Source organism: Engystomops pustulosus, chromosome 1, assembly GCF_040894005.1.
Source record: "Engystomops pustulosus chromosome 1, aEngPut4.maternal, whole genome shotgun sequence".
NCBI lineage: Eukaryota > Metazoa > Chordata > Amphibia > Anura > Leptodactylidae > Engystomops > Engystomops pustulosus.
In genome coordinates, this window is record NC_092411.1 from 264,083,379 (window position 1) to 264,108,711 (window position 25,333).

A 25,333-nucleotide genomic window follows, 5' to 3' on the forward strand; every position below is an offset into this window, starting at 1 on the left:
AATATATATATCACGTATAAAATTTTAATTAAAAATTTTTTTTTAACCAAAGCCGGAAGTTGATAGTAAAAAATACGAAAATATGTAAAGGAAATATTGCTACTGGATATAGCAAGAACTAATTTCACCACTAATTTTTATATGGGAGACCAATTATTAAAGAACCACTCCCACCACTATGTTTAATATGGGATATCGATAGCTAAAAGGCAACTGGCTAGAGCAGAAACCCCACCCACCACTGTGTTTGCTATGTGAGACCAACAACTAAAAGGTAACTGGCAAAATCAGGAGCCACTCCCAACACTGTGTTTGATTTAGTAGACCAATAACTAAAAGACAACTGGCTAATATGAGCCACTCCCACCACTATGTTTGATATAAAAAAAACTAACAACTTAAAGATAACTGGACAAAGCAGGAACCACTCTCACCACTGTGTTTGATATGGAAGACCAATAACCTTAAAGGAAACCTACCATTTCAAATGGTAGGTGTAAGCTGTAAACACCAAGCACCAGCTCAGGGTGAGCTGGTGCCGGTGCTTAGTTTCGTTAGTGTTAAAACCGCGGTATCACGGTTTTAACACTTTTTAAACTTTATAGCAGAAGCTGCTTCGGCTGCTTCGGCATTTCCTATGTAGGCGCGCGCACGGTCGCGCGCAGCGCCGAAGCAGTTTCTGCTATAAAGTTTAAAAAGCACCGGCACCAGCTCACCCTGAGCTGGTGCTCGGTGTTTACAGCTTACACCTACCATTTGAAATGGTTGGTTTCCTTTAAGACAACTGGCTACAGTAGGAACCACTCCCACCAATAACAACTAAAAGGTAACTGGTAAGAGCATGAACCACCCTCACCACTGTGTTTGATATGGAAGACCAATAACTAAAAAGGCAACTGGCTAGAGCAGGCACCACTCCCATCAGTATGTGTGATATGGGAGACCAACAGCTAGAAGACTATGAACCACCTTCACCGCTGTGTTTGATTTGGTGGGAGACCAATAACTAAAAGACAACTGGCTGTATCTGGAAGCACTACCACTGTTCTGTTTGATATTGGAGACCCATCTCAATAAGCTCCACATCTTCAGCAGCAAATAGAATGGATTAGAATAAATAAACCCCTACAGAACATGTAGAAAAACAGTGTAGGTACAATGATCTTATGGTTACTGTTATATCATTTCTGTCTATGCTCTTTTGTTTGGGATTCCTTTCTTCCATAATGGAAGGGCTTAGTGGAAATTGGTGCAAATTGGAACAAGAGAATTTTGCAAAAGAACTGTGACTTTTTTTTCAGCCAATTTACCTAAAAACTTTTTATTCCTGTTGTTCTGTTGCTTTCCACAGTCTCTTAGATGATATCCTTTCTATATTCTCTATTATAGATGCATTTTGCTTTTTTGCTTTGTAAATTTTTTTATATTATGAACATATTTATGACTGACATCCAGGTTGTGCTATGGATACATTTACTTGCCTTATTATTTTACTTTACCCTTGACCAGAAGTCACATCACAAAGAAATCCTTGTGTGGAGCCAGCGGAGCTTTTTATGTTAATAATACTATTAGCTATAACCACACAATACCTGGTATATTACCGCCCGCGTTGTGCAACAAATAACATGAAAAAATGGGCAAGCTGACATGTTGTCCTACTTAGAGGAAGGAAATGTGACTCAACAACAGTGAGCACTGTACTGCGAGATGCTAAGAAGGAAGTTCAGATTTCCCATGCTGTTTCCTAAAGATACTGTACACCTCCGCTCATTCCCTCCATGTGTTTGTTATCAGACGTCAGTCCACAAACGGGAAAAATAATGTCCCTGCTGGATCATGTAAGAGGCATTGGTGCTTTCACAATGCTGGGGCATGGAGGTAATGGGACCAGATCATTGACCCATACACATTTTCAGCCCTGTATGTCTGGGCAGACTGGGAAATTCATTAAGACTGGCGTTTTAACGTTTTTAAAACTCCCTCCCACTGTTGGTTGTGCGCTTGTATTCACAGAGTGAACAGGCGGAGGTTTTTGCTATAGTCTCGACTAGTTTTCCGGCAGAGACTATAGTAAATGAGGTGTCCTCCACCTGGCCTGCTCCCCTCACACTCTGCCCTGCCGTGGCCAAAGTAGCACACGGGTCGGAGAAGCCACAAAACTGCTGGGGAGCTTCATGTGCTTTCTATGCTAGGAAACTAGTGTCACAAGTGTCACAAACACTAACTCACCACTTGACTTGTCGGACACAGTGCAGTCGCAACACAAAAGTAGCGCAAACACTTTATAAATACATGTGCCGGCTCCAAAGACGTTCTTTTCTGTGCAAAATCAGACAGAAAAGTGGCACCGCCAGAATAAAACATTTAGCCCTATGAATCTCCCCCACGATGGTGCAGATTTACTTACCTGGTCCATTCGCGATCCTGTGGCGCATTCTCTGTGGAGGATTCGGGTCTTCCGGCGATTTACTAAGGTAGTGCGCCCGATGTTCACTAGGTGTCGCTGCTGCGCTGAAGTCCGTCGGAGTTCACTGGAGTTCACCAAGCGACACTTTAAAAAAAAAAAATATGGCGGTTTTTCCGAATCCGTTGGGTTTTCTTATGGCCACACCCCCCATTTCCATCGCGTGCATGCCGGTGCGCCACAATCCGATCGCGCGCGTCAAAAACCCGGGGCAATTCAGGGAAAATCGTCGCAAAACGGTAAAATTCGGGTAACCCAACGAAGAAACGCGATTCGGGCCCTTAGTAAATGACCCCTAATATGTCCCTATTTTAGGTGATCAGAGAAGTATTTTTTTTTGTGCTAAGATGATTCTACAAGTATTTGAGAAATGTATCATAAGGGGAATTTCTTAGTCGGTTTGTGACAATTGGAATTTAAAAATGTTGAGGTTGTCATAAGAACCAGGATTAACAATAAAGCTTCATTACAGACACCGGTGATAACTGTTATAGCTGATTATTGTAGCCTTGGACTAAAGTACAGTAAATTACCAACATCCAGAGGTCCGTTTGTAACTAGGGGTCGTATATAAGTTGAGTGTTCTTAAGTAGGGGACTGCCTATATACATAATAAGATGTCCTAGTGATGGAAGTGTTTTTCTGTTGATATTTGGATCTCAGAGTTGGGGGGTTCCTTGTTCTTATCTCTTTGTATGGGTTTTAAGTGCTTTTAATATATGTGTAATTGAATAAAGATTATTTTCTCCAATATCACATCTGCTTTCTATTCATTGGATGTAGTTAGGGATCTAGAATTTTGACTTATGATCATTATTTGTCAGTTTTTATTACAATTCAATGTACATTTAAAAAGAAAAAAATATGGTCGCCATTGATCCAGATTGATTGCCTTGCCAAGACGAAATCGTAGTTATTGCCTCGTCTTTGGCATCTCGCACACAGTGTTCCTACAAGTCAAGTTTTCTTCCAGTTGGCTGCAGGGCTTCTTGGAAATAGAGCAACAACATTCAGTAAAGATTTTTCAAGTCAACGATTGTATGTCAAGGGCTTCCAGAAATTTTACATCTAAAGGGGATGTTACAGTCTTTGTAAAAAAAAAAAAAAAAGAAAAGTTATACAATTTTTCACTATACTTTGTATAACCCTCATAGTTTCTCCGACCTCTTAATTTAAACTTTAAAAGGGGTTTTGCCCATGAAAGAAAGCTCTCAAATTTTAAATATTTTTTAAACCCTTATTTTGCAATTGTGGTAAATTTTATTGCTGTTTTTGGTTTTATCACTCCCTAAACAGGTCAGTGTAACATTCCAGAGTGTGACCGGGGACTCTCTAAGCAGACACTTCATGATTCCTCTAGTGCTGTGAGATGCTGTGAGCTGACAAGGTGCTTAGATTATCAGGGTACAAGGTTTATCTACACTTTTATTTAGCTTCTGAACATGAGTATCTTCTATGATTATCTGACACATAGAAAAAAGAGATATGACACAGATCAGAGATCATGAGATCCATGAGACGGATATAAATACAATGACATTTTCAGCTCTGCTCCCTCACCTAGTCAATAGCTCTGCTATAAAGACCTTATCTGTCTGTAGCTTATAGAGTAAGTCTCTGCGCACTGCTGCTTGCTGGCAGGGAGTGCCTGTCTCTGAGCTGGTCTTGTAATGGGGGAGGGCAGGAGGCAGAGATCACTGCAGTGTGCAGACGTCGGCGCCAATAACTCCGTTTCGTCGTGTTATTAGTACAATTAGTTTTATTGTTAAGCTGTGTAAAACGCGTTTCGAGCCTGTACTAGGCTCTTCATCAGTTACATATAGCTATATGTAAGCTGTATGTAACTGATGAAGAGCCTAGTACAGGCTCGAAACGCGTTTTACACAGCTTAACAATAAAACTAATTGTACTAATAACACGACGAAACGGAGTTATTGGCGCCGACGACCAACCTGGAACACACCACAAACAACTGAAAAACCGAACGGGGTGAGGATTCCCCACCTCGTTACCCAGGACGGCCTGCCTAAAAAACTCAACTAAAGACCGCGCTTGAACGTGTTGTACCGATTGTACAACCCAAAAAGGTGAGCACCACTCTAAAAACACCTTGTTTTTACTGCCATACGTTTTTTACACATTGCGGCGCCCGTATCGCCTCTTTTTCTTCTATATCTATATGCAGTGTGCAGACAGGAGAAGCTATTCATGAGAAGAATCTGACCATAGTCAGAATATTTACAGTTGGATCCAGGGGCAACCACAAATGTATAATAAAGATTACAAGCCATACAATGACCAGAAACATTTCCCATATACACAAAATGAACTACAGATTTCTGCAAACATACACTTTAAGATTGATTACAAATGATTTTTATAGACCCCACTTACCACCCAATAAATATGGGTCTAATCCACCCCAGATCAGAGAAAGAAGGAATTGGTGGTTGGACTTCAATATGACTAATTGTTTTGTTCTTAATAAAGAAACTCTGCCTCCAGTGTACTCCCATCTCTCTTATAAAAGTACATGCATGCTCAGCGGACCATTGGTTGCATGTGGATGGGGTTCTGGAAGAACAAGAGTTTGGCTGATATCCATCTAGTGTGTATGTTCAGACCAAGGCTCCATTTAAAGACTGTTATCACATATTTTTTCCCTTTCTCTTGACCTTTTTAAGCTCTACTGTTCATAATATCTTTCATTTTTATTTTATGTGTGTTTTACAGTATGTATGTGTTGTATTTATGTTTTGTGACCAGAGACTTCATTTTCACTAAAGACAGGTTACAGAAGAGCATTACAGCTGCAGTGCAAATATGCCTCTCTGCTTTCTCTAAGCATTTGCATTACAATATACACTCACCGGCCACTTTATTAGGTACACCTGTCCAACTGCTCGTTAACACTTAATTTCTAATCAGCCAATCACATGGTGGCAACTCAGTGCATGTAGACATGGTCAAGACAATCTCCTGTGGTTCAAACCGAGCATCAGTATGGGGAAGAAAGGTGATTTGAGAGCCTTTGAACGTGGCATGGTTGTTGGTGCCAGAAGGGCTGGTCTGAGTATTTCAGAAACTGCTGATCTACTGGGATTTTCACGCACAACCATCTCTAGGGTTTACAGAGAATGGTCCAAAAAGAAAAAACATCCAGTGAGCGGCAGTTCTGTGGGCGGAAATGCCTTGTTGATGCCAGAGGTCATAGGAGAATGGGCAGACTGGTTCGAGCTGATAGAAAGGCAACAGTGACTCAAATCGCCACCTGTTACAACCAAGGTAGGCAGAAGAGCATCTCTGAACGCACAGTACATCGAACTTTGAGGCAGATGGGCTACAGCAGCAGAAGACCACACCGGGTGCCACTCCTTTCAGCTAAGAACAGGAAACTGAGGCTACAATTTGCACAAGCTCATCGAAATTGGACAGTAGAAGATTGGAAAAACGTTGCCTGGTCTGATGAGTCTCAATTTCTGCTGCGACATTCAGATGGTAGGGTCAAAATTTGGCGTCAAAAACATGAAAGCATGGATCCATCCTGCCTTGTATCAACCGTTCAGGCTGGTGGTGGTGTGTCATGGTGTGGGGAATATTTTCTTGGCACTCTTTGGGCCCCTTGGTACCAATTGAGCATCGTTGCAACGCCACAGCCTGCCTGAGTATTGTTGCTGACCATGTCCATCCCTTTATGACCACAATGTACCCAACATCTGATGGCTACTTTCAGCAGGATAATGTGCCATGTCATAAAGCTGGAATCATCTCAGACTGGTATCTTGAACATGACAATGAGTTCACTGTACTCAAATGGCCTCCACAGTCACCAGATCTCAATCCAATAGAGCATCTTTGGGATGTGGTGGAACGGGAGATTCGCATCTTGGATGTGCAGCCGACAAATCTGCGGCAACTGTGTGATGCCATCATGTCAATATGAACCAAAATCTCTGAGGAATGCTTCCAGCACCTTGTTGAATCTATGCCACGAAGAATTGAGGCAGTTCTGAAGGCAAAAAGGGGTCCAACCCGTTACTAGCATGGTGTACCTAATAAAGTGGCCGGTGAGTGTAGATGTGTGTTATAACTTACCTTGTACCCTGACAGAATCATCTGTGTAGTCAAAGGGGTTGGGCTTTGGTTTGGATGCATTTCAAAAAAACAACATATGACTTGTCTGTGCTGCAGACTCCTCAGCTCTCAGCCCCCACCTTTGTGCTCCTGCACAAAGGTAGGGGCTGAGAGCCGAGGAGTCTGCAGCACAGACAAGTCAAGTGTTGTTTTTTGAAATGCATCCAAACCAAAGCCGAACCCCTGGGACTACACAAAGGATTGTATCAGGGTGCAAGGTAAGTTATAACACATTACATTACAAATGCTTAGAGAAAGCAGAAAGGCAGATTTGTACTGCAGCTGTAATGGGCTTCTGCATCCTGTCTTTAGTGAAAATGAGGTCCCTGGTGACAGGTTCCCTTTAAGTATGCTTTTGGATGTGTGTGTTGTATTTATATTTTTTGTGTTTTTATGTGTTTTAAGAGCAATACATTATGAATTCTGAACATATTTCCATCCTACAAGTACCCTGCATTAGAGAGGAATGTAATGTCCTCTGTCACAGTGTATATACTATTTACATTCTCTAAGAATTAGAAGCATTTCCATCATGTACTATAATACTGCAGACACAAAGCAATAATCTATAATAAACTAATCTATTCCAGAGGGAACCTAAATTATATAAAATGGTGAAAAACTGATGTTTGTTTTGTGCAATACATCCATATGGAAAAATGATGTGGATATTGATAATGTTAGGTTTGTATACAATAATATCGGTATGTATGTGTGTAGGCAGGAAAATAAATTAAATACACAGCTAAATAGATACGTGTGAGGTCATAGAAAAATAGATAGATGACAGATAGATAGAAACATCCAATGTTAGCAGGTCAGCACAGTTCACACTATTGTGGAGTTCACATCCAGTGTTAGTAGATCAGAACAGTTCACAAACAATTCCGGGGGTTAATATTTGCCAGGTCAAATATTCTACAGGACTTACAAGACTGCAGGGCTCCATGTTTGCCACAAACGAGACCAGGCCATGGTCAGCTCCAGGTTTCAGTAGGCCCCTGGGCGACAGAGCCTCATTGGGTTCCTTTGCAGTGAACTCATGTGGCGCCATTAAAACTTTAGAAACGAAAACAATCTCCTGTTCCCTAAAATATTCCCTAGTTTATCATACCAAATAGCTCCCTCCTAGTTATGTTTGTATAAGCCCCCCGCACCTCCTATTGATTCAGTAGATACAGCTCCCTCCCTACCATGGATTCCTTATGTACAGCCTTATGTGGGCCCCCCAGCAGCTCTGGGCCCTGGGACTCAGATATGACCAGTGCTGGGCTTGGACCAGACATCTAATGAGTCCTATATCCACATCACCCACTCCGAACACAACTGGCAGGCGCTGTCTCTTCAGACTTTCAGTGTCACCTCCAAGTGTCTCCAGGTCTCCATCCCCAGCTTCTCGGGTCTTCTCATCCCAGCTCACCTGCGTTAAAGGGGTTCTCCAGCCATTAAGTGTATAAAAATGTTTCAACTTCAAGATACAGTATTACAATATATAAACACATTCTAGTAAAAGTTTGGTCTCCTGTGGCTGATAGCAGTAAAAAGGTGGCTGTGGGCACCTCCTTGAGACTTCAAGTCCCATGATCCTTTTCACCACTCCCACTAGTGAATGAGAGGCCCTGCCGGGCAACATGCGCTACTAGAAGATAGGAATTGTGGGAGACAGGGGAGTCCATGGTATTGTTTGTCTTTCAGGCCATTTTTCTTTCTTCATATCTAAAACCTATTTTTTATCTTTTCTCTTATATATCTAAACTCAGCTTCATAATTTATGGGTGGCTCAGTAGATAGCACTACAACCTTGCAGCGCTGGGGACCTGGGTTCAAGTCCCATCCAGATCTGCAAAGAGTTTGTATGTTCTCTCTGTGTTTGCGTGGGTTTCCTCCGTGTCCTCCGGTTTCCTCCCACACTCCAAAACACATTGGTAGGTTGATTAGATTGTGAGCCCCATTGGGGACAGGCACCGATTTGGCAAACTCTGTGCAGCGCTGCGTAATCTGTGTGCACTATATAAATAAAGAACTATTATTATTATTATATATCTATCAATCCATCTCACTTATATCTGTATGATACCTTATGTATCTAGAATTTCTATATATCTATTTCTTTATATAATATATAAATAAATGAAAAAATACAGCAGCACAATCCTTAGTAAAATAAAGGTAAATCTTTGGGTGCTATCCTATACTCTCTCCAAAAAGAGTCCATGAATATCATAAGGCAAAACGGTAGCACTCCATTGTAGTGAAACAAATGGTGTTTTTATCCCACCCTCTATATATGATATATATATCAATGCATTCGAATGGAAAAGTTAGCTTTCCTGATCCAAAAAATATTGAATAACAAGGGTGAAGTTTATGTCATGTGCAACGATTCTGTATAATTCAGTAAGGTTGTAGATACCAAAGTGTTGCACACGGAATAAACTTCACCATTGTTTTTTCAGTTATCCATCTATTTAATATCTATTTGACAACCATTTTTCCACCTTTCTTTAAAAACTATAATTTTTAGTATAACTTACAGCCTATATTATCTAGTTATATGGTCACACTCACTATAGACAGATCTGGTTATAATGACATATGATAAGTTACTATTCATGATACAATATTGATAAGTGTGAATATTGTCGCTATATTTCCCAATTTACATATACAATCCCTGATAGTTTTCAAAGTATTTTAGAGTATTTTTCTTTAATAGTGGGAGCTGGCTTAGTGAATTTCTGCCCATTTAATCTGTTTTTGTCTTGCTGTATTTTGCATAGCAGGGGTTTTTGTCCTTTTTTTTTTCTGTATCTGGTATAATTAATTCCAGTGCTTGAAGACAATGTTTTTCTATTTCAAATAGCAGCATTACTTCTGACACTAGAACGGTATATTGGGGATTAGTGAGCGCCTTCTACAGCCTGCCATATACCATTACTGCCATCTAGTGCTCACACACAGCAGCACAACGCTGAATCCCAGCTAGGAACTTGGCAGCATATAAGAAATAGTCATTTATTTTGCTGACAATTTCATGTAAGTGTGACTATTTTTCGATGATGCAGGATTTATGTGAACAAGGATGGAAGAGAAACCAGCGCTATAATCTGTACATTGTCTCAGGTGGATAAGTTTTCATATTGACTCCAACACCTAGTACTTTAAAGGAAATCTACCATTGAAATCCAGCATGATAAACCAGGGACACTTACTCACAGATCCAGGCACCGTGACTGTGGTGATCTTCTTATATTTGTTATCTAAGGCCTCTGTTCTTCTAAAATCAACTTTTAAAATTATGATATGGAAGCCCTCTGAGCATCTTCTAGTCTATGCAGACCTCTCTGGTAGAGTGACAGAAGGATCTAGAACTAAAAGTATTTATAAACTACTACTCTGGCGGGTTCCCAGGCTTCCAATCAGTGGCTGACCTCATTGGAGAGAAGGGTAACATATTAGATTACATTTTAATGTAAACAGAGTAAACATTAACCATTCCTTCACAGGCAGATGTTATTTCAGCTGCAATACTAGAAATACCTAGTAGATGGCAGCAAATACTTGGAATAATTATCTGGAGAATAGCTTAATGACTCTTACATGATGTATAGAAGTGTGCATACCATATATAGCAAGCTAATAGGAGCAGATTTATTTTATAACTCCCATTACATTTGATGCCGTTTAGATTTTTATTTGTTTGACATGAATCCTTTACATATTGTTTAATCAAAAAATCTTGCAATTTTCACTCTGACCACTGGGCTTCCCAATATGCTGATACTTCCTGCTTTGTAGAGATCACTTCTCAGCAGTCATCTTACTATCTTTATATGCAGTAATACAAAGTTACTATTCATAATAGGTTATCCCATAATAATCCCATCCCTGTACAGTTACCTTCACGCGGGTCACAGGACATGCCCACAGCACTCCTGTATGAGTCTTCTCAAATATATGCCTATGGCCCATATAACCCCTGTAATATACATTCAATACTGTTGATGGCATACTAAGAGGAAGAGAAGAAGATGACATCTAAAGATCAAGATGTAGTTGTTGTTTTTTACTGTAAAGCAGATGAGAGGTTACACAGTAAAAAGTAAGCACAGAGTATATGACAGAAGTGCACAGTGTGATATACAGTCAGGTGAGGTGCTGGGGTGAGGAGTCGACACTGGACTTTATTCTTCTATAAAGTGTTGCTAAACTTTTGATAAAATTTGTATAAATGTACAGTGCAAATGATAAAAGTAAACTTTGACATTAAATTTATTAAAGAAATCTGTTCCAGTGTCCTTCTTTTCCCTCTGCCTTTCTTCCATAGTTATGCAATTTGTTTAAATCATCTTTCTCGCCCTTGCACCCACTGACAGCTGAAAGATAAAGGGACTTGATAGATGTGACTAATGAATTAACTCTTTACATACAGTCCCTGGATACAATCTCTTCAGAGAGCTGAATCTAGGAAAGGAAAGAGTTAATCATTGGCCTCCTTATCTCTTTGAACTGGGCAGGGCTCACTACAGGAGAAAGAACAGAAAAAAAGCATAGAGAATAGGCTTTACACAATGAAAATCTTAAAAGGTTAGGTTACTCTTTAATTGTACATTTTTACTGTCTTCGGTGTTTTCAGATCTGGGATAAGAAGGAATAGGGACAGCAAGAAGAAGGCGGAGGATGATAGGACAGAAGTTTCTAATGAGTCTTGTATCTCATTATAGTGCTGCATGCACAGCTACTGCTTACTACTACCTAATGAAGGATAAGGAAGGTGCCTGATATTTGCAGAAAGACGCCATTTTCTTTGATAAGATATTTTGCAATCTCTCTTACACTTGCTATTAAATTGATGCAAATCAAAGACATTTATGAATAAACAGATTTCACCGGTCATGTGTCCCTCCTTAATCTGATATATCTAATCAGTGTTTCCAGTATCCGACTGCTCTAGGAAACACTCTTTTGAATGCTAGTTACACCTTCTTTCTTCCTGGCTCTTTGCCTATGTCTGGTATTGTACCTATCAGTAACCTGCTGACAGGCTACAGCCTTGAATATATATGCCCTTAACTGCTCCCAAAGATTGGGGCCTCAGACCGTGACAGAGAAGATAGATCCCAGAGAGGATACTAGGTGGATAGACATAATGGGGCACATTTACTTACCCGGTCCAGTCGCGATCCAGCGGCGGGTTCTCTGCACTGGATTCGGGTCCGGCCGGGATTTAATAAGGAAGTTCCTCCGCCGTCCACCAGGTGGCGCTGCTGCGCTGAAAAGCATTTTAACGCGCCGGAATTCACCGAGGCCGTCTGAGTGAAGGTAAGCGGGTCCCGAGCGACACATTTTCGGTTCTTAAATGCGGCGGTTTTTCCGAATACGTCGGGTTTTCGTTCGGCCACGCCCCCCGATGCCGGCGCCGATGCGCCACAATCCGATCGCGTGCGCCAAAATCTCGGGGCAATTCAGGTACAATCGGCGCAAATCGGAAATATTCAGGTAACACGTCGGGAAAACGCGAATCGGGCCCTTAGTAAATGACCCCCAATATCTAGATGTCACCTCCATTATATAATTATGCAGTAAATGGAAATCTATTTTTAAATAATTTCTCCATATTGTAATATAATTGCATACAATGGTTGAGATGCTGTGCAGTGAATGTATTCTGAAAAGTGGACCTGTTAAAGGAAACCTACCATTTGTTTTTATGCATTGGGAACCAAACATATCTTAAGAATGCTGTAGCAACACTGATGCAGAAACATATCTTGTTTAATTCCTGTACTGAGTGGTTGTGCTCAAAAAACTATTATAAGACTCAGAACCACTTGGAAAAGCTGGTTGCAGACGGCTCTATGTATATAAACACATGACTTCCACATACACAGGAGCTACCTGAACTGTCCAGACAGGACTAATCAACCTGAGCTAGATGACTCATACAGAGCAGCTGGGAGATGGTGCAGAGCTTGATTACTTCTGCCTGTTAGGGACAACGCAGTGATTACATCATTCTCAGCAGCACAAGGTTGGAGCAGTGTATAATTAGGATAAGAGGAGAAGTGCCAGGGCAAACACAGGAGTGAGAGAGCCTTATCATCATCATCATAATTTTATAATAGTTTTTTCTGCAAAAACAACTCAGTTCAGGGATGATACAAGATATGTTTCTGCATCAGCGTAGCTCCATGTTTGGTTCATAATGCATCAAATCAAATGGTAGATTTCCCTTAAGGTTCTTTTCGAGTTCTATTCAGGTTAGCAAAAACGTATCCCCTCCGGTAACACATGTGATCGGTGCTGGGGGTTTTCTTTTAAATGCTGTTGGCAAAATCTTTTAAACACTCATGCAACACCATTTTCCTTTGGATCATCACTGCCATGACGTCATTGGGGAGCAACAATATTAGGAAAAATGGCGGCACACTATTTGCGGTTGTTACCTGCGCAGTCCCAATGAGTCCCAATGCTGGACCCTAACACTGCGGGTTGGGGGTCTGCTCATCCCCAATTCTGACCTACACAGTGATGGAGGGGATGGGGGCCCATCTGTTCAGCTATGTGTCCGGCTATATTCTCCAGAATTGTGATCCAAGTATTTACTAGAACAGAAATATTTGGAGAGGAGATAACATTGATTGATTTACAGAGATGGTTTGGGGGCTTTACCTGGACAATACTACTGAAAATCTACTCCTAACTCTCACCACTCCTTTATGTTAGACTTTATTTGCAGCCTGCCATGAAGAGGGAAGAATATTTCTTGCTAATTAAGAATTGCCATTGAAACCAATTGTTAGCAAAGGGAACAGATTAAAATCCCAATGAGACGGTGGTGGCAGACTGCAGTCATTATCACAGTGTGCCGTCTACATCTAGCACAGGCAGCAAATGTCTCACAGCTTTAGCTTTGAGAAACGGAGCTAAAATAGGCTTAAAATTGAGGGCTGGAAGAAGGGGAGGAATTAGGGGTCCAGAGACTTAAGGTCGTGGTTAAATACTCTTTTTTTAGTAAATCATTTTAGTGTACTGGACCCCTATGCAAAGTCTGTGCCAGGCCCCTGACTATAATGTATGGTTTATAGTACAAGTCTTCTCATATGGGAAAGTGACACATTATGGGCCCCACAAGCATCTTGGGCCCGGTTGGTGTATCATTTTAATGTATGTATTGGGACAATCCTTCAAAAACTTTATGGATTAATCCACATCTTAGTGTTACGATTTTTTTCATGTCAAAAGGGTGTATCCCTATATAGCCTGAAACTGATAGAGCAATGTCAGTGTACATTTTTTCTTTTTGGTGCTTTTTCATTGTAGACCGTGCACCAGAATCGGGGTGCAAACTCTGACAAAGCACTACCACACCTCTTTAGATGCACAGTTTTCTAGAGTGTCGGACAAAGTGCAGCCATGACACAAAAGTGGCACAAACACCTAATAAATACAAGTGCAAGCTCCAATGATGTCCTTTTTAGTGCAAAGGTAAACAAAAGTCTCAATGATATACTTGGGCAATAATTCAGAATGTTATTCAGGCATGATCTGAAATCCGTTTCCTTGGCATTGGAGGTAGCAACATATTGTGGTGAGCCATAAACAAATTTATTATTCGAATAAGCATTTCCTTAACCTAACAGCCTCAATAGCAATCTTCTTTATTACAGGCACAAATTACTGATATACTAATATATATATATATATATATATATATATATATATATATATATATATATATGAAATATAACTTATAACTATATATCCATTATACTGGTATAATATGCCCTTCAATATAAAACTGGCTTGACCAATACATATGGAACACTTGAAATCACTATAAGAGTTTGTTCTTATATTATACTCTCCTTCTCCTAAATCCTTCTAAATGTAATGTCTTGAATCTGTGCTTCATTACAGTTGTGTGTAATACTGGAGCCAATGCAAGAATTAATGTCAAGACATAAAACGTATAACCTAAGTCCACGGGATTGTCTGAAAACCTGTTTGTTTCAAAAATGGCAGCGAATGGTTGCCCCACCAGGTAAGTCTTGTGTAGCATCTACGTGGTGGATACATTATTTGTATTATGGTCTCAAAGTCTCCAATTATTTTATAATGTCTGATCACCGAATCTCTCAATGGTTATATTCATTATGTCTCACAGCAGAACCTACAAGACAGATCACCACCAAGAGGCGGAAAAGGAAAAACTCCACCAGCAGTACAGGAAACAACACAAACAGCACATACACCAAGAAAAAAGCACCAGCCGCCAGTCTCAACTTATCAAGTCAAGTACCTGTAAGCATCAATATATTATAGGTGGCCATATTCATGCATGTTGCCCAAACCCATTGGGTGGGACCTGAGGACCATCAAATGTGTATAGAGCTGACCCAATTGTCATACCTATCTAAAGTTTATCACACGTGTCTGAATAAAGAAATATTGAGAAATTTAATTACTGGTAGTATGAGCTAATCCATTTACAAACTACCTGGAGCTGGGACTATTGACAAAATTGAAGAAAAAAAAAAGATCAACATTGTTTTATTGAGTTTAAAAGATAAAAGTAAACTATTAAATAGGTAACATATTATAGATATACACAATTAATTAAAGAGAGGTAAAATTAAAAAGCATAAAAATTACACCCATACTATTTAGAAAATAGTTTTGCTGTCCTTTAGAAACAACCATCTTTCTGAATGCCAAAAAGTTAAACAAAACAAAATAATATAATTGTAATCTGTTTTAATAAACTTATGACGAATAGTTAAGGAAAATACCAGAAAATTTCTGCAATTATACCAGGAAAAACACAATGGGGCAGATTTACTTACCCGGTCCTGTCGTGATCCCGTGGTACTTTGTCAGGCGAGGATTCTGGCTCGGTGCGATTCACGTAGCTCTTGCGCCCGAGTTCGTGCATCCGTCGATTCTGCACCGAGGTCCGGTGCTTCTTCCCCGTGCTTGTAAGTGCGGGTCTTGCGACACATTTCTAATTGTTAAATCCCACGCTTTGTTCAAATCCGTCGGGTTGTCCGACGGCCACGCCCCCAATTTGTGTTGCGTGCAAGCCGGCACCAATGCGCCAAAATGCGATCACGTGCGCCAAAATCCCAGGGCAATTCGCTGCAAAATTGGTGTGAAACCTGACGAAAATGCGTCCGACGGACCCTTAGTAAATGTGCCCCTGTATGTTCTCCTAAAACTAAATACACTGTACTGTAACCTTGAAAAAACATAAAATGAAACATAAAAATGGAAAATAGAACATCAATATTTCTTAAGAAGGGGAAAGTGCTAATTTATTTTTAAAAAATGATGTATATAATACAAAGTTTTCACTGATCTGTGTATGTTACATTACACTATAAGGGCTGCACTGTCTGTAGTAAAAGCAGATGATCCCCTTACCATGGATTTATGGTCTATGAGATCTTCCCTCTTACCTCTTCCGACAACACTCACGTTCGGTGTTGGCATGCGAGCGCCATTTTAGCAGGAACGTCATCAGGGATGATGCTTGTCCGAATGACAGGATTGTTTTGAACCTATAGAACAAAAACAGTCACCATTTCCGATTTCCCAATTACCCTTCCATTAAATGTATACAAGTATTTAGAAGGATATAGATAACTGGTACAAAAATCTTGTGCCACTTATCCAAGTCTGCCAAACCGAGCATGCCAGTTAACGGTGAAACATGTTGGGGAGGCTTAGTGGAACAATTTGGTTCACTGATGTAATATACTAGATTTGCTGGAGACACCATGTGGTGGTGACATTTGAAACTTTGACAACCATACACGATCTCTAGGATGGCAGAAGAGGTATAATTACTGCCATTTTTCCGAAGACAGTTGCCATATGCTAGACTCATAGGACCCCATATATCATGCCTTGTGTGCCAGTTTTATGACTTACTATAGAAAAAAAAGTGGCAATTGTTGGCTTATGCCACAGAATTTTAAGCTTTTTGCTCTTTCTGCGCAAGAGCTGAGATACCCTGGCCAGTCAAATTTACTACTTAGCTAAAAAAAATGGCCAGGTTATGGCAGCAATCTACACCACGTCAGACCGTTGAGTAAACGGCTATGCCGTGTGCTATGTGTGATTAAGACTGGCACACAACGTAATATAATCTCCATAGAGTCCAACTGAGTTATCATGACCATAATTGCAAATGTCTTCCATTATATTACTTTCAAATTACCTAACGAATCCCATGTGGCTCCTATGTCAACCAGTCTCCAGGCCTCAGCTATGATGTAGGGTGTTCACATCGTTCACCTGCAGGGAACCGTAACGGAATTGGATGGGAACTGTAGTTTTTTCTGTTATTTTAGACAATTGTAAACTATTTGTTAATAAAGATCCAACAATCAGTCAACAAGGGCTGAATCCGAATTTTCATAATTTTCTATTATGGAGAACCATTTTATTTATGACATTTTAATATTTTATGAATGTATCTTACTGCACTCTATTACATGTGTAACTTCTGTTTCAATCTCTCCTTTAACAAAATCCTTCCCTTTATCTACAGCTCATCACGACAAAAAAGTGCATAGGTGATAAGACGAGAGTCAGGAGAAATTATCGTGGAATACGGAACGGTTTGGTAAGTAATGGGCCCAGGCAAAAATCATGGGCCTGTTATGCCAAACCAGTCCCTATTCCATGATAATTCCCTTATTGCAGGCTTGTCCTGCCCCTTATTCTATCCCTATAGACGCTAAGCCTGTATGACATACAATGGAGGCTTGGATGATATTATCATGGAATATGGACTGGTTTTATAGTGTACATAACAAACATATCTCCTTGATCTTATGTAAACGATTGTTACAAAAAACATGATTCTATACATGAAAATTTTCATTGAATTATTCTGTGATATAATGGAGACAAATTGGATGCAATGACATTGCTATAGGGACAAGTATTTTATAGGGCCTGAAAATTTGAGACACTTTTTAAAAGGGTTGGTCTTTACGGCATTTACCATCATTTTGGAGATTGATAAATGTCCAAGCTCATGGATCACCATCGCTGACCTTTGTGAGTCAGGAGATAAAGTTATGTGAAATTCTTCTTTAGAGAGAACTGTTTTCCATCAAACAAATGTGGAGATTTACGTATTATGATGCTGCTACACAGATTCAGAGGCACTTTGAATTATATTTCTAGCCCTTTCCATTGCCGAGATATCAGTCCCAGTATCTGACCAATGTTATCCTTTCCACTGTCAGAGAGGAGGTACTGGGTGGGGAGTAGTGAATTATAATATAAACAGTAAGGGTGGTAGCTTGTGGCCTACAAGCCTTATAGGCCCATGGCCACCTAAACTACCCTCCAAATTTTATTCTAAAAAGAGTCTTCAGCCATGAAATCCTTGTACATCTGTTCCTGCTCTCAATACACACATACCCAAGAGCCATTTCAGATCTAATGAAGGTCCTCCAAAGGTCCTGAAACCGCTGATTCAAAGAAATCAGAAAGGATGCTTCCTCCATTCCCCGATTTCTAAAACCCAGTGGCCATGGCATTCTTAAACCACCATTGGGTAGAGGGTGTGTGTTATGATAATATTCTTTAACAAGTAGAGAGGATTATCATAATTTACACCACCTCCTCTGCTCCAGCTCCTCCTCTCTCACAGTGGAGAGGATTATAACGGTCAGATATATTTACGGATATCTCAACGTCTGTGGGGGATACAAAGAAAATTCAAAGTGCCCCTGAATCTCTGTAGGAGCCCCAAGATTATGTATGATCTTATGGAAATACCATAAATGTCTAGGATAATACCCCTGTAACAAGCGCATTTCAGTGACTCATCCCCTGGTGCTGAGCTGTGAGGCTACTTAGTATAAGCTGAACCTTGAAGCTGTAATTCTACAGGGAGAATCAAAAGTTCCAGGACCCCCTTTTATATCCGATACTCCAGCAAGTAATGGGTGAGGGCCCCTTTCCCTTAGGATATTTTTGGAAACATAGGCACCATCTTGAAAACTGTTATATTGGATCAAGGGCAAATTTTTTACCCAGTGATAGTGGTCAGCGGAGATTCCTTTGGTAGTTCATAAAAAAATTGGATCATACAGCTTTAGTTCTATACCAAAGGCAACAACATCAAATAGTTCTACAACGCAGGGTACGTTCCTTGTTGTAGTTGTAACTTTCTGTGTTGATAAACTTTTGACCCACAAGATATATTGCAAATCTGATTGTGGCCATAGATTTCTGAGACATCATGGTACGTGACCAGATTCCTATTCTAAAAACTTGCCCTTCCATCCAATATGGCAGAATATAGGATGCGGTCTATGTACCGGTCATAGCCTAAAAATAGGCCATTACTTGCTGGGGGATCAGATATGTGATTTTCCCTTTATTGTCTGAAAACTTTTGACTCTTGTATATTTGGCTCTTCTATATAACTTTTGACCCAGTATATTGAAAGGGCACCTGGAAGAGTGGTGTCTCTCTCAATGCAAAACTACCAAACATTATGAGATTTCACTGAATAAAGCTAGTGAATTAGGCGTGGTAGGTAGAGATTGGGGCAGATTTACTTACCCGGTCCATTCGCGATCCAGCGGCGCGTTCTCTGCGCTGGATTCGGGTCTGGACGGGATTCATTAAGGTAGTTCCTCCGCCGTCCACCAGGTGGCGCTGCTGTGCTGAAAAGCATCGGAACGCGCTGGAGTTCATCGAGCCAGTCTGAGTGAAGGTAAGTTCAAGGTCCTCGACAGATTTTTTTTAAATTAAATGCGGCGTTTTTTTCGAATCCGTCAGATTTTTCGTTCGGCCACGCCCCCCCGATTTCCGTCGCGTGCATGCCGGCGCCGATGCGGCACAATACGATCGCGTGCGCCAAAATCTCGGGGCAATTCAGGAGAAATCGGCACAAATCGGAAATATTCGGGTAACACGTCGGGAAAACGCGAATCGGGACCTTAGTAAATGACCCCCACTGAGTTTAGCTTTTGATTATGCTAGACTGACATATAAAGCTTCTCAATATTATTATCGGTAGCTCAATTACCGTACCTGACAGTATATTCAACTGCCTACATCTCTGTTCTTACTTTTTTAAAGCTGAGAATCTAATCTTTAAAATGACACCAGAAGTATAGTTATTGGTATTGTACGGCAACATCTGAATTGACATTACTCGTATTGACTTATCTCAAGCAAAATGTGACTCTTCTTAGCTCATTTGCATATGCCATTGGAGGCAATTTATTTTGTAGGTCATTTTGACATAATACTAAAAAGCATTTGTTCTGTTAGTCTAACGTTCCTTTCAACCCGACCTCTAGTCTAACACTGATAAAACTTTTGTTGAACATAGCACAATACCAGTCCCACATTCAGTCACCTCTAGTTTTTTTGTTTTTTCTCAAGGTGCCCACATAATAATGGTCTGTGCTGTTCACAGGATGTGATGGTGGTAGGAGAACCAACTTTGATGGGAGGAGAATTTGGAGATGAAGACGAAAGGCTTATCACTAGACTAGAAAACACACAATATGATGCAGCTAACGGGATGGATGACGAAGAAGATTTCAACAACTCCCCCGCTCTGGGAAACAATAGTCCATGGAACAGCAAACCGCCCACTACCCAAGACACCAAACCAGAAAACCCAACGCAACAAGCTTCCCAATAGGTCGAATTGACCAGAGAACTTGATAATGAATAAGATGTTGAGTCACAGATCATCGCATTGTTTACTTTACGGCAGTACAATTATATACGATTATATCCACCGTTAAATCCACCGAGACATTTCTACAAGTTACTATTTCCTAATGGAATTTGGTGAAATTTTGCAATTTTCAATCAGTTTCCACATCACTATCCTCATACTAATTATTTCAATTATTTACATGCAAATTTTAAAAAACAAAATGGCTGTAAATTTTTGTTTTGGCTTTATAAAGCTACAGTTCTATCCCAAAATAATTTTAATTATGACTTACAGGGTTCCATTTCATAATTTTATCATTTCTTATAATTTGACCCAAAATAAGCAGAAATTGAACGTATTCTAAATGCCCCTCACTATATGGTATGAACAGTAAAAAAAATTATTTATTGGGGGGGGGGGGGTTATAAATCATAGGAATTGCAGTAAATTTTTGTTTTGGCTTGATACATTACAGATTTATCACAAATATTTATTTGCAAAACATTATTATAACAAAATACATCCCATAATAATGGTTTTTACTCTGACCCCAAATTAAGAGAAATTACATTTATTTTAAAAACCTTTCATGGTTCGTTGTTCATTTTAACATTTATTCTTAAAATAATAAGAGGATGTTCCACCGCTAAATATCTTATTTTATAGAAATTAATAAAATTACTGTATTACTGTTTGGCATTTTTTATTCTATTAAAAAAAAGATAGTTAAAAATGTAAAACTTCCCTTCATAGCACAGCGCCATCTAGTGTTTAAAATGAAAGCAAATTGTAAGTCCAGCAACTGAGCTGAAGCCTGGAGGACACACATGCTCAGATGCTGTACCCATAGACAGATTTTTAATACAGTGCAACCAATATAATAAATACTGCAGTTTCATGACCTGCTTGTTTGGAGGGAAGCTCTGCAGTAGCATCATAGTATAGCTGAGATTACCTGTTCTTCAGCAGAATATAAATGATTATACTGTCAGCTGCCAGAAGGGGAAGGAGACAAATTCCGTGCAGAACCTTCCTCCATCAGCAGAGTATAAATAATGATATTGTCAGCTGCCAGAAGGGGAGGGAGACAAATTTCGTGCATTACCTGCCTCCATCAGCAAATATAAGCAAAGGGGGTGATATTGAAGGAAAAAATTTAATTTTTTTATGTTTAAATGTCCTTTCTGTAGCAACTATCAAAATTTCAGGACCTTTGGTGTGAAAAATATTTATTGTGCAGTAAAAGTACAAACGGGTGCCAACAGTACAAATTACCCTAAGGGAAGAGCTTCTTCAACAAACTAGTCTCTGAAGCTTTGCATTACAGAGGTTTGGTAGTACATTGACCGATCTCTTACGGATTGTATATATGTTATATGTTTTTTTTTAGTAAGCAGCCATGTTTTTCTAATTCTGAACAAGCCCTTTAATTTACTTTACCTTTAAAGTATCACATTTGAAATATCCCCGATAGCCTCGTATATGGTTTACAAAAATTTTGTCAAGTTAGGCCAGTACAATTTTTTTTTTTTTTTGACAAAGCAAATTTCTTACATTTGTACAAATGCGTTTACAATATTTTTTTCGTTTATTTTTTATAAATACAAACTTCATAATTCAAAACACTGAAAAAAAAATGACTTTATTTTATACTTCACAATGGATGAACTTTTATGTTTCTTTTTTTTTTTTCTGTGACTTCTAATGTTTACTTCAAACACTTCGAGATCGTCCTGGGCGGTAATTGCTTGACTCATCTCTACCGATGTAGAAATTTTCTGAGTAACAGTTCTGTTCTCTTCATTTGGTTTTGAACCGTGATTATGACAGTATTAACTTACAATAGTTTGTAAGTGTGAAACTTTTTGTAATACTGAAAAGTCATTTGTGCTTTAACAAATGGAACATCAACTTCATTTATAACTTTGTATGATCCTGCTCTTAAGACTTTTTTATATATTTCATTTGTTTGTTTCCTTTCGTTACAAAATTATTGCAGAATTTTTCATGTTGTTTATCGGTCATATAAAGTTCACATAGATGATTAATACTCTTTATTGTTTAACCGGAGTCTACCAGGTCTTAAAATAACCCAAAAATAAAACAAGTATTATGTAGGGCACTTTCTAAAGCTTTCCACCCGTACCTTTCTTATTTCATGCTGTTCTTTAATTGTAGAGAAAATTCTGTTTTTATTTTTATGCAAATTCAGTTTTTTAAGCACAGACAGGGACGTTACTACGGCAGTAGCGGCCATAGTAGCTGCTATGGGGTCCGCAGTGTCATGGGGCCCCGGCATTGACCTGACACACTAAAGAATGGTGAATGTGTAGTATTATATACATATTATGCTGCACTTACTGCAGCATAATATGTATATAACAGTCAAATATCCTACAGTTCAAAACTCAGTCGGGTATTCAGATAAGAAATGTCGGGAGAGGGGATGGCAGGACTAGGAATCTCTGATCTTAAGCTTCCTGCCGTCTACTTCCCCCATGTGGTCTGCAGTTACTGGGAAAGATATGAGCCCTAAACCTCCCTGGGATAAGAAGACTGCATGGTGAAGGGAGAAGGGGGCCCCATTCAGAAGTCTGCTATGGGGCCCAGCCTCTCCTAGTTACTCCCCTGTGCACATTTGGTGGTACTGTATCTGCTGGGGCATCTGTTTGCCTCTTTTTGCACCTTATTTTTATGGAAGATGCCATTCAATTTATAAAGGGGAGGTGCAGTTTAGTGATACAGTTGGAATTGTCCCGACCCCTGTGCACCAAGAGCCTTATTTTCGTGGAAATCAAACTACCATTTTCTCTACAAATACAGATCACTAAGAAATAAGAAAGCTACATCTGGAAAGCTCATTAAGTCCCGGACACTATGCTAATTTTAATTGTTGGGTGATTTTGGAGCTGGGAGACTCCCCTTAAAATGGATGATTCTAGAATCCTGATATGGCTGTTTTTAGTAAATAACTGTATGTGTTAAATAAGGGGAAAGGAATATGCAAATAAGTTTTCCTATGCGGAAAACCCTAACTCTACTGTGCTGATGAGGAGCAAAAAGGGACTGTCAGCAGCTGGGACTGGATTTTCTTAATCCCAATTGACCAGACTTCTTGAATCTCAAGCATTGACTTGTATTGTAGAGCTCCATCTCTATATAAAATTTTCTATTTCAATAAGGAAATCTTATTTGCATATTCCTTTTCCAAAGGTGGAGCAAGCATGGCCGAAAAGTCTCCATAAAACTGCAAAGCTGGTCATGTCAAGAAGACATGTGTAGTAATATAATACTTGGGGGGTTGTTTTTGGCTATAAATTGATCACTTTGAGTGGTCTTTACATAACCTGATGCAGTCAGCACTGATTGGAGTATGTAGGGACACATCGAATTTCCGGAAGGTATAACAATGGAACAGCATGTGACAATGGAGGGAAAAATCCTCAATATTAGTTATTTCATGAGAAATATAAATACTTCCTAAAAAATCAGACATAGGATAACTGACTGCTTCATACTAGGAATTCGAAATAGATAGAAGTATAAAAAAAACTACCCAAAATTCCCCCCCAAAAAACTTTTTGGTCACCACCAAAAAAAAAAAAGCCATGTAAATCATTTTCATTTTGTGCGGAATTTATAAAAATCCACAATTTGTGTTCTATTGTACCTCGGTTGGCTTTGTTGCGATCTTTCATAGTATATTTCTTGTATAAATATTTTGTAAATTCTCCTTTGGCATTTTTTTTATTATTATTGCAGTGTATTTATGTGGAACTTTATATGTCTCAAATTCTGTTTAATTTTCATTTGACCATTTTGAGCACACAGTATAAGTCAATGTGTTATGAGCAAATGTATTTCATGTTATGCTTTGCCAATTTGTGTGCCAATAAACTGTGCTAACAGAAAGGTTGTGTAGTTCTTCAGTCATTCTGCAGATATTTACTTGATCTTCAGAAGTCAATTTAAAGAATTGATTTTATATTTTTTAGAAGTCATACACATGTTTTTATTAAAAAAAATTAAAAAATGTAATAGCTAAAATATCTCGCCGAGTAATTTCAATGGGAGGCAGATGCCGAATTTTCTTATTGCATGGATTCTGTACCAGAAATCCCTTCTAATTGATGAAATAAGTATAAAATTTGCTGTCGAAATCTTCATTTAAATCTATTCTGATTCTCATTTTTTTCTCTTTCTAAATTATCTGTGGGAACATACCCTTATAATTTCTCTGCTGGTTCTAATTTCTTAGTTCTATCTAAACACACAAGAAATATAGACTTAATGGGGTTGTCCACTTTCAACAGATAATTGATATGGATTGTGTAATGAAAAGTTATACAATTTTGCAATAGACTTATTGTATCATTTCCTCTGTGTTTTCTAGATTTCTGCTTCTTTGCGCACCTAGACGTGATACTACGTCATAGGATGCGGGTCGTTCCCGCACCTTGATGTAGTATCACGTCATGGCGATCGCCCCCCGGGCTCAGAAGCCAGGACCCCGCAGTAACAGCCGGGATCGCGACTATTGCGATCACGACTGTTTAACCTTATAGACGCCACGGTCATAGTGACCGCAGCGTCTATGGGGCATCGGCGAGACGATCGGCACCCTCCGTGCAGGGCAAGGAGGTGCCGATCGTCTCCATGGATACCCTGAGTTCCGATCAGGACCCCAGGGCTGCCTATGGTAGCTGCCTGCTAGGATCGTGCACTGTGCACAATATTTCCAAAACATTTAGTATCAATAGAGATTTTTCTGGCCCTTGCCACGTTTCAACAAAGGAATACGGCCAAAGCGAAAGTAAAGGCGAGGTCTTCTGCATTCGTCATCTCACTACATAAGGCTACAACTGACCTCAGTCTCCTGTTGGAGTCAATTGTTGAAAGGTCAGCCAAGGTCCTGGACCTAAATTATGACGAGGACAGGTTCCCATCATAAATTATGCTGCAGTAGGGCGAATGTGTATGGAAAACGCTGGTCTTAATACATTCCCCAGACTGAGATTGATCTA

At 39.6% G+C, this 25,333-nt stretch overlaps 1 protein-coding gene across 5 annotated transcripts in view; it reads left to right on the forward strand.

The window, feature by feature from the left end:
* Positions 1 to 24,221, forward strand: part of LDB2 (LIM domain binding 2) — a 232,372-nt gene extending 208,151 nt beyond the window's left edge. The window contains exons 6-9 of one of the 5 annotated variants that reach the window (XM_072126042.1): positions 14,522 to 14,645; positions 14,772 to 14,905; positions 17,157 to 17,231; positions 20,058 to 24,221. In XM_072126042.1, coding sequence (XP_071982143.1) covers positions 14,522 to 14,645; positions 14,772 to 14,905; positions 17,157 to 17,231; positions 20,058 to 20,288 — 564 coding nt within the window. In that variant the 3' untranslated portion in view covers positions 20,289 to 24,221. Of the gene's footprint in view, positions 1 to 14,521; positions 14,646 to 14,768; positions 14,906 to 17,156; positions 17,232 to 20,023 lie in introns of all 5 variants that reach the window. The other 4 variants (XM_072126041.1, XM_072126044.1, XM_072126043.1 and 1 more) reach the window with 4 other exon arrangements.
* Positions 24,222 to 25,333: the final 1,112 nt, after the last annotated feature.